Source organism: Marmota marmota, unplaced genomic scaffold, assembly GCF_001458135.2.
Source record: "Marmota marmota marmota unplaced genomic scaffold, marMar, whole genome shotgun sequence".
NCBI classification, from domain to species: Eukaryota; Metazoa; Chordata; class Mammalia; order Rodentia; family Sciuridae; genus Marmota; species Marmota marmota.
In genome coordinates, this window is record NW_025999900.1 from 44,421,149 (window position 1) to 44,431,608 (window position 10,460).

General features: G+C 38.4%; 1 protein-coding gene across 3 annotated transcripts in view; it reads right to left on the minus strand.

The window, feature by feature from the left end:
• Nucleotides 1–10,460, minus strand: part of Sptlc2 (serine palmitoyltransferase long chain base subunit 2) — a 108,392-nt gene that overhangs the window by 85,606 nt on the left and 12,326 nt on the right. For all 3 annotated transcript variants that reach the window (XM_048799074.1, XM_048799073.1, XM_015494387.2), the window contains exons 2-3: nt 5,265–5,419; nt 3,163–3,311 (exon numbers count right to left, since the gene is read on the minus strand). In XM_048799074.1, the coding sequence (XP_048655031.1) occupies nt 3,163–3,311; nt 5,265–5,419 (304 nt within the window). The remainder of the gene's footprint in view (nt 1–3,162; nt 3,312–5,264; nt 5,420–10,460) is intronic.

The following is a 10,460-nucleotide window of genomic DNA, read 5'->3' on the forward strand; positions in this document are numbered from 1 at the left end:
GGTTTGTATTTGTTGGGGAGGGGGAGGAGGACGACGACCAGAATGCAACTTTACAATAGTCTTGGAGAGCAACTAAGAAGAAGAAGAAGAAGGACCAGAATGCAACTGTACAATAGTCTTGGAGAGCAACTAGCCCAAACTGAAACAGGTCAGAGACAATTACATTAAGGAAGTATCTAACAGAACCTGGCAGACTACATGAAAAAGAATAGGGTTTTTCCAAGTTCTCTAGGCTCTTACTTAGAAGTTGCCTAACAGACTTTAAGGCTCCTCTATTAAACTGGTACAAGATTAGAGGAATAAAAACCTTCATGATATAGCAGCTGCCAGGTATGTTTTAGATCATGCAAAACACTAGGCCACCATTTATTATTTATTGAGTTATTCTAGATGCAAGCTTTTAAAAACTTCGACTTTTACCATGTGGGTTTGTTCTTTCTTTTTATTTTGTTGATGGTGTTCAGGATTGAACCTGGGACCTCATGTATCCTTGGCAAGTGCTCTACCACTGAGCGATACTCCCAGCCCCCCAAATTTAGGCTTTTGGGTCAAAACCTTTTATACTGCAGGTCAACATATACTTTAAGAATTAAACCAGGGGCCAGGGCTGTGGCTCAGTGGTACAGTGTTTACCTGGCACGTGTAAGGCACTGGGTTCAATCCTCAGTACCACATAACAAAGAAAGAAGCAGAGAAGAAAAGGAAAGAAAGGAAGGAAGGAAGGAAAAAAGGTGTTGTGTCCATCTACGACTAAAAAATACTTAAAAAAAAAAAAAAGAATTAAGCCAGGGTTTGGGGTTGTGGCTCAGTGGTAGTGCACTCACCTAACATGTGTGAGGCCCTGGGTTCGATCCTCAGCACCACATAAAAATAAATAAAATAAATGTATTGTGTCCAACTACAACTAAAAAGATAAATATTTAAAAAAGAATTAAGTCAAAATTTATTTTTAATCATTAAAAACAAATCAAATAAGCTGGGCACAGTGGCACTGTAATCCCAGCAATCCAGGAGGCTAAGGCAGCCTCAGCATTATAGCGAAACTCTTAGCAACTTCATGAGACTCTGTCTCAAAATAAAAAATAAAAAGGAGTGGGGATGCAAATCAGTGGTTAAAGAGCCTCTGGGTTCAATCCCCAGTATGGAAATAGACAGAAAGATAGATAAACTGGGTGTGGTGGCACAGGCCTGTAATTCTAGCTACTTGTAAGGCTTAGGCAGGAGAATTTAAGTTTGAGGTCAGTCTGGGCAACATAGTGAGACCCCATCTCAAAATAAAAAATAAAAAGTATTGGGGTTGTAGCTCAGTGGTAGAAGACCCGAGTTCATCCTCAGTACTGCAAAATAAATAAATAAACGAATAAATAAACAAGTCACATCACTTTTTCTGCTCAGATACTACAAGAGAATATAAGGACTCTGATAGTAGCTAAGAAAACATACATTAGCCTACTCCTAGGATTTCACACATACAAGGCAGAGAACCTATGAAAATTTAGGGGGAAAAAAAACTAAAAAAAAAATTCAACATGTTCTAGAATTGGCTTGTCTGTATGTGGTACTGGGCACTGAACCCAGGGGTGCTCTATCAGTGAGCTATGTCCCCAGCCCTGTTTATTTTTTGAGACAGGGCTTTACTAGGTTATTTGGGCAGGCCTCAAAACTTGTGATTATTCTGCCTCAGGGAATTTGCCTTTTTTTTTTTTAATGGTGTTGGGGATTGAACCCAGGGCCTTGTGCATGCGAGACAAGCACTCTCCCAAGTGAGCTATATCCCCAGCCCAGGAATTTGCTTTTTTAAAAAGCAATTCTGAATATTTTCTGGAAGAACTACTTATGTTTGTTAGCCAAGGACAATGACACTCTAGGAGATTTGGGAATAAAAATTATAGTACAAACAAATAAAGAAATCGCCTAAGAAACTTCACTAGCAATAGAAACTAGAATTACTGAGGATGTACAACTTGTGTATATGTTTTAAAAGTCCAATTTAAATAATAAAGTAGATGATATGAAAAGCTACACGATTCCATTTGATTCTGTTTTTACAGTTTCATTTCTTCATTCTAAGTTTAAAGAGTTGACTGAGTTGCTATGATAGATTAGACTGGGATGCAAATCCTTTTTATGCTTGCACTGAGAGGTAAAATCTAATCTCCATAGCTCTTGAATCTGGGCTGGCTTTACTGACTCACTTTGATCAAAAGTATTTAATATTCTGGACTCACAAAGGGCATAAAAAGACTTCCAGCTTTCAGCCAGGTATCTGTGAACACTTGCTCTAGGGCAAAGCCCACTGCCATGTAAAGTAAGTGATTCTCCAAGATACCCATGCCCCAAAGAAGTCCAAACTAGTAGCGTGAGACGGCGACACAGAGTATCAGGCATCTCAGCCCAGGTGAAACATGTGAATGAAGAGGCGTTCAGAGAGCTCCAGCCACAAGCCGATGCTGACTGCAACTGTGTGAGGGACTCTGATAGAAACCACCCAACTGCACTTGCCAGCCCCAGACCTGTGAGAACTCAATTTATAAGCATTAGGGTGATGCACAGTAAGAAGAGGGTGCTTTATGACGTCTGTAGCTATCAGTGCTCTAGAACCAAATGGAAGAAGCTAAAATCCTCCTTTGAACTAAAATAAATCTCTTATATAAAACTATATAACCTTTTACCTTTTATAGACTTGTAACAATAAAAAGTTTACATTACTGAGTGTCTATTTCCAAAATTAGCCTATTTAATTCTTGAAAGAGATCTATAAAGCAGGAATTATTATTAGCCCAATGTACTAGTCTGAAAATAGAATAACCCTCATCACACCCTTGGACTAATAAGTGGTACTTCTAACTATTGCTATTTACAAAAGGCAATAAAATCAACATTAAAGATATAAGTGGAATAAAACTTATGGAACTTTACTAGGGACATTCTGTATGTATAACATATTGGAAAAACATCTCAAAGTGTGTTACAAACATAAAAATGATCCAACCCTTCAGAAAAAGAAAGCATTTTTTACCTGATCTAAAATGCATGGCAAAGCGAATGTATGAATTTTAATACCCTAGCTCTTTTAAAAAGCAACTCTGTATCATCAGTATTCATTCCTGAGTTAAAGAAGTCAAAAGCAGCAGCAGCTAACCAAACATAACTTACACTTACCAATTTCCTGCCGAGTACTGCACACTCCAACGCCATACTCCTCTAGGACCCTGGCAGCTGCTTCTTGACATGATCCAGTGTTTCGTGCAAATCCAAGATAGTTGTAGGAACCCATATTTATAACACCTTTAATTATATTCCCTGTATACCTGTGTTTCAATAAACACATAAAACTTAATAAACTCAGGAGCAAATACAATACTTAAGTGTGATAATAAGTGCAATGTAACATGAAAGGAAACACCATAGGGATGTAGAGAAAATGTGTTCTGTACGAAAAGAAGCTCAAACTCAGTACCCAACCAAGGAAATGGAAGGTACAATCAAATACCAATTTTCACTTATGAATAGTGATGAAGATTTAAAAACTGATGGCTAGAACAGTATCACAAACTAAGTAAGAATACTTTCTTTGGATGGCACTTTGTCAACACTTATCCACTGAAAGATGTGCATATTCCTTGACTCAAGCAATTCTCACACATGAGCATATGCACAAGAGGATCTATAAGAGCCACTGCAAAATAATTTGCCATGTCCCTTCCCTAGGCACAGGGACCTGTGTCATTTCATGTGGTAGAAGCTCAGTCAGCCTGAGCCCCCAAGGAAAGATGACTGATTCAGAGACTCTATCAACCTAAGGTAGACAGGAAAAGTAGGTAAGAAATAAAGTGTTGTTACTTTAACACTCGGGGCAATTGGGATGACCCAGCCCAACCTGCTATAGCATGGCACATTTAGGTAGCCACGATAAATAAGAAACCTGCTGTGAATGTACAAGTAAGACATTATTAATACACTAGCAAATTAAAAAGGCAAACTGTAGGGCTAGGGATGCAGCTCAGTAGTAGAGCGCTTACTTAGCATGTAAAAGGTACTGGATTCATCCCCCAGTAGAGGAGGAAAAAAAAAGTAGCAAACGGTGGTAGAATAATTTATTTAGTACAATCTCACTTTTGCATATCAAAAAGTTACCTGTGTATAACCCCAGTAGATACACTACACACATACCTCACAGAAAACATCTAGAGGAATAACACAAAATAAAATGATGACAATGGTCATCTCAGTAAAGGAGGATTTGTCGGGTAGTGAATTTACAGAGGACAGGGTTTAGTTTTCATGGGGAACTTTCTGTATAATCTATTTCCCCCCCAGTACTGGGGTTTGAACCCAGAGACACTTTATTGTTAAACTACACCCTCAGCCCTTGTTCTTTTGAGACAGGGTCTTGATAAGTTTCCAAGGCTGGCCTTGAACTTGCAATCCTCCTGCCTTGGCCTCCCAAGTAGATGGGATTATAGGTATTGTATTTTCCTTTTTAATAGGAAAGCAATTATGGAATATTTGTGCAATCTACACAATTTTCAAAATGTTAAAATATAGTTTTTTAAACTAGTTAATCCATTTAAGTAAAAATACTTCATTTATCCTTAAATCATCAGAGAAATCAAAACATCCACAAATAAATTCAGATCCTTTACTCAATTCTAATAAGTGGAATGATGGATAGTTTTAAAAAAAAAAAAGACAAACCTTTTTTTCTCAACTATAACCCACCACAGAATCAAATGTAATTTAAAAAATTATTTAAAAAATCTCAATAAAGCTGGGTGCAGTGGCGCATGCCTGTAATCACAGCAGCTCAGGAGGCTGAGGCAGGAGGATCGAGAGTTCAAGGCCAGCCCCAGCAACTTAGCAAGGCCCTAAGCAATTCAACCAGACCCTGTCTCTAAACAAAATATAAAAAGGGCTGTGGATCTGGCTCAGTAGTTGAGTGTCCCTGGGTTCAGTATTCGGCACCCACTACCGCCCACCAAAAAAAAAAAAATCTCAATAACGGTTAGGGGCATAGCTCAGTGGTGGAGTGCTTGCCTAGCATGCACTATATATATATATATATATATGGTTTGATCCCCCTACTCCTACCCCTACCCCCTCCCTAATCCAATTAACAACAAACAAAATGCAAGGAAAGAAATCTTGGTATTGATTATATCCTCAGCTACTACTCCTGTTTTGAGCGAATACTCAATTTGTAATATTTTCTCTAATGAAGAAATTCTTTTATTGCTAAGAAGTAATTTCCCACCGAGACTCACTTGAATGACCAGTTGTAGTCATGAGACTGTCTCTCCATGATGTCCACCTTGGCTCCAGGCACACTGCAGATTGGTCGATTCCAGTTGTCTCTTATCCTCATGTAGAGGTTCCTTGTATAGAAGTTTTCAAAATCCTGATACAATGACACAAAATCCTGCCAACAAATGGTGAAATATGTATATTTAACTGAGTTACCTTAAAAACAAATTTCACAACTTCCCTTTTCGTGTTGCAAGAACACCTGAGAATGGTGAATCAGTTATATTTAATTAACTGATCTATCAGGAAAGGCATCAATTTTCTAAGTTTATTTCAACATAACTCTTATTAATCAGTTAAAAGTCACATCACTTTGAGGGTTGACTTACATTCAAGGTTTTGAATAACTGACTACACAACTCTGACATTAAATGTTTTCTCTTCCTAATAATAATATCCAAGAGACTGTTCTACTCCCTTCCCCTCTGCTAACAATGTTAGGGGGAAATGCCATAAGAACCAATATAATTCCTGTTTCATACAAGAAAAATAATTCCAAAATTAAGATTCCAGTCTCTCCATATTTTTGAGAATCAAAATGAAACAAATTCAAAGAAAAGATGATAAACTAGAAACACTACCAAAAAAGAAAGAAAGAAACCAACAGGTAGATTATAGGAAGTCATCCACCTTAAGTAGTTTCCCTCTTGGATTGGAGTTAATAACAGAACATTCTGAAAACTAATTCCCATGTCCACAGACTTAAAATCTTCCTTTCCTTCCTGAGATTAAATTAAACTAAAATGTAAGTCTATAAAAATCAAGTCTCAGTGGAGGTGAAATGAATGCATAACGCTATGCCCAACATTGTTGGAGCCCTGTTCAGAACACACGTGGCCAGACCATGTGAGCTCCACCCCAACTCCTCAGAGTTCAAGGGTAAGACCAACAAAAAAAGAAAACAGAACTGGAGTTTACTATGCTTCCAGTCCTTGGATCTGAGGTTGGTGCCAATCTAATCTGTTAAATAAATTAACAAAAATAGTTAAAAAGCGTAAGCCTCATTCTGTAAAAGATTTTCATGGCTAAAAAGATCATACAAAACTCTAAAATTAACAACTTTCTATGGACTAGTAGAACGCTAAAGTGACTACGAAATAAATAAAAGATGAATCAAAGTAGATGAATTGCCTTAAATAGAGCTGAGCAGAGTCAGAAAGAATCCTGAGCATTTGCCCTGCCTGATACCATCTCTTTCATAATTAGTTCCCAGAACAGAAAATATCCACAATGTGGATATCCCTCACAATTAGAAATTTGTCATTTAAGTAATTTGTCCGTTTTGGTAGTGTCCTCTTCCAATAAAATACTGGCCGAGTGAAAGAATGAATAGAAGCAACCAAATTTTATTTAAAGACTTTTCTTTGGCTATCATTCACATGCATGTCCAACAGAAAAAACAAGAAAGTTGTCCCCAACCTATGTCAACTCACATCAAACGGGGTAACAGGACTAACTCCTCTAGTAAAATCACAGTACTAATGATCTCATTTCTTTGTAATGAAAGGATAATTTCACTCAATCGCTGTCTAAACACTGCACAGTAATGTTTAAGGTATTAACTCAAATTGTTGAAAGAACTATTTCCTCACAGAAAATTTTTATTAGCAACACAAAACAATACTTTTTGTTTTGAATACATAAACATCAGGAAAAAACTTAAGAGTCTCATCTAGATACCAGAATGGTTGGAGAAGGACTCAGGCCACAGTTTTAGCTTCCCTTCACTCCCTAGCTAAGTTCCAGACTAGTAGCTTTGGCCAGAAGTTTTGGTAGAGATATCTGGCGGGCAGAAACCAACTTCTGCCGCTTAGCAATGAAGAAAAGGGACAGGAGAGGAACCACTATCTGGGATTCCAGTTCCAGGCAGTGGAAGGACTGAAGAGGAGTTGCTCCTCGCCCCACGATTCCTGTGTTCAACAGTGCAGGAATGTTCAGAGGTGAAATCAATTCATTTGATGGATTAGTAATCTGAATGGTCTCTCTGTCTCTCTCTGCTTCCCAACTGCCATGAATTAACTCCTCTGCCACAACTTTCCACCCTGAAGTTCTTTCTTACCTCAGCTTCAGACCAATGGAGCAGGCTGACCATGGACTGAACCTCTGAAATTGTGAGCCCAAGATGTAACGTCTTCTCCTCTAAGTTATTTTTGTCAAATATTTTAGTCACAGTGACAAAAAGCTGACGAACACAAATGTATCTGTTTTTCAAAAATATCTTGTACATTATTTTAAATATTCTAAGACTGAGGTTAAAACAGGTTTTTTTTTGTTTATTCATTCAAATATCTTTTAGTGAATACTGGATACATGTTGAATTCTTTGTGAATCTCAAGGCATTTCTTGGGATCACAGGGAAAAGGGTGGGTGCTACCCACTTTCAGAAAATGACTTTGTAACTATTTATTGTTCATGTTTGTTAGTGTAATTTTGTTTCCAAAGAGATGTCCACTTACTTTCATAGAATAACAATGATGATGAATAATCATAAAAGTAGCAATAGTTCCCAGCTACTAAGATACACAAGGCACCAGCAGAAAGTTTTATGTGTATGTATACATCTACGCACCTAAGTACCTGAGCACTATCTTACAGAAAAGCTAAACGGCTTTCCCAATTAGGGAATTAGCAAAAACAGAACTGGGCCTTCTAATTCCAGGCTATGCTCCTAACCCCAACGCCACTGCTTCTCATTCTGAGAAGCTTTTAAAATCTATCTGAAATACTCTGACATCATTCAAAGCACTTCAAGTCTGCTGTGCTACGGGCCTTACCCTCTCTTATCCTGTCTTGTGCTCATGATGAACGGGCCCTTGATATACGTATATATAGACAGACAGACAAACACAGCTGGAATTCTAAAACCCATATTTTCCAGACACCCTTGTGATCAGGTTGTGGATGAGATTCTACAGTAAGGCACATACACAAGATATGAAAGGCAGAGGCTACCTTTCTTGCAACAGCTCACAAAGAAAGCTCTAGTAGACTCTTATGCGGGCTAGGTTTCATGTTCCCAGCCACAATGGCAACACCTGGATACTCACAGCAGGAGCAGCTTCCTAATTGGGGGGCGGCTTAGTTGGGGTAGGAAGACCATAACTTCCTCCACCCTTTCACAATGTTACTAACACTTAATTCAGTATGTACAGTGATTCAGTTAACTGCAATTAAACTTTACTATTTCAACAGCACATTCTCTACAATTATTGCTGAAAAATAAATATTTAATGTTGTAAGTACCTTTTTGTTGTTGTTGTTTTGCTACCAGGGATTGAATCCAGGGATACTTAACCTCTGAGCCACATTCCTATCTTCCTATCCCTTTCTATTTTTATTTTTTATTGAGACAGGGTCTTGCAGAGTTGCTTAGGGCCTCACTAAGTTGCTAAGGCTGGCTTCACACTCACAATCTCCCATCTCAGCCTCCCGAGCCAAAGGGACTACATGCATGCACCACCATGTCCAGCAGTTATCAGTATCTTTTTTTTTTTAAAGAGAGAGAGAGAGAGAGAGAGAGAGAATTTTTTCTTAATATTTATTTTTTAGTTTTCGGCAGACACATCTTTGTTTGTATGTGGTGCTGAGGATGGAACCCGGGCCGCACGCATGCCAGGCGAGCGCTTGAGCCACATCCCCAGCCCCTTTTTTCTTTTTCTTTTTTTTTTTTTTTGGGGGGGGGTACTGGGGATTGAACCCAGGAGCACTCGACCACCCTATTACATGACTCTATCCAAAATAGCAAGAACACTTAAAACCATATCCCCAGCCCTATTTTGTATTTCATTTACAGACAGGGTCTCACTGAGTTGCTTAGCACCCTGCTTTTGCTGAAGCTGCTTTGAACTCACGATCCTCCTGCCTCATTCTCCTGAGCCTCTGGGATAACAGGTATACATCACTGTGCCTAGCAGTTATAAGTATCTTATAATTAAATTTAAATTATTTGTCTTGGTCACACAACCATTAAATGATATAAATGAAACTTGAGACTTGTAGCACTATTCCATACTAGTGGTTTTAGTGGTAATGCTACAATTCCAATAAGAATTCTCAGTGTCAGCTGTGCACAGTGGCACATGCCTGTAAATCTTGCTCCTCAGGAGGACAAGGCAGGAGGACTATAAATTCAAGGTTGGCTTGGGCAACACAGTGAGACCCTGTCTCAAAATTAATTTTAAAAAATGGCTGAGGATGTAGTTCAGTGGTAGAGCACTGGCCTAGCATATGCTAGGCCTTGGGCTCAATCCACAATTCAGAAGGAAAAAACAAAAAACCTCAATGTCATTTCTAATTTAACCATTTTTTTATTTGTTTTAGTTTAGGTGTTGCAGTTTGGACCTTAAATGTCCCCCAGGGCTCATATGCTAAAGGTTTGGCACTACTGGGAGGTGGGGGAGCTTTTAGGAGGTGGGGCCCAGTGGAAGGAAGTTATGTCACTGGGGACAAGGCTTTGAATGGGATCTTGAAACTCTGGCTCCTCCTCTCTTTTTACTTTCCAGCTACCATGAGGTAAGCAGCTTTGTTTCACCAAAGGCTACCCACCATGGTGTCCTACCTTGCCAAGGATACAAAAGCTAGGGAGCCAACCAGTCAACCAACTGTGGAATGTAACCTCTGAAACTGTGAGCCAAAATAAACAGCTTTTCCTTTTAAGTTTTATATCTCAATTATTCTGTCACAGCAAAGGAAAGCTAACTCACTACGGCACAGATCTCAATAAATCAAAGGACAAAATTTTTCTCATTTGAGGCAAAAAACACTGCTTTGATGTTGGAATAACAAGCTTGGAAAAAAATGCTTGAGATCAGTTTGGGCAACTTAGTGAGACCCTGTTTCAAAATAAAATTTAAAAGGACTGGGGAAGTAGTTCAGTGTCCATTATGCACGAGGCCTGAGTTCAAGTGAAAATACAGATTGTTTATATGACTCAGCAGTTCCTTTCCTAGGTATATCCCCTAAAGAACTGAAAACAGATATTCAAACAATTACTTGTAAATGAATGTTCACAAAAGCATTATTCACAATTGACAAAAGATGGCAACAAAATATGACATACATCCAAACTGTGGAAGAGTATTCAGTTATAAAAAGGAATGAAGTGTAGATTTACCCATAATAAAAATTAAAAAAAAAAAAAAAAAAAAAAAACCCCT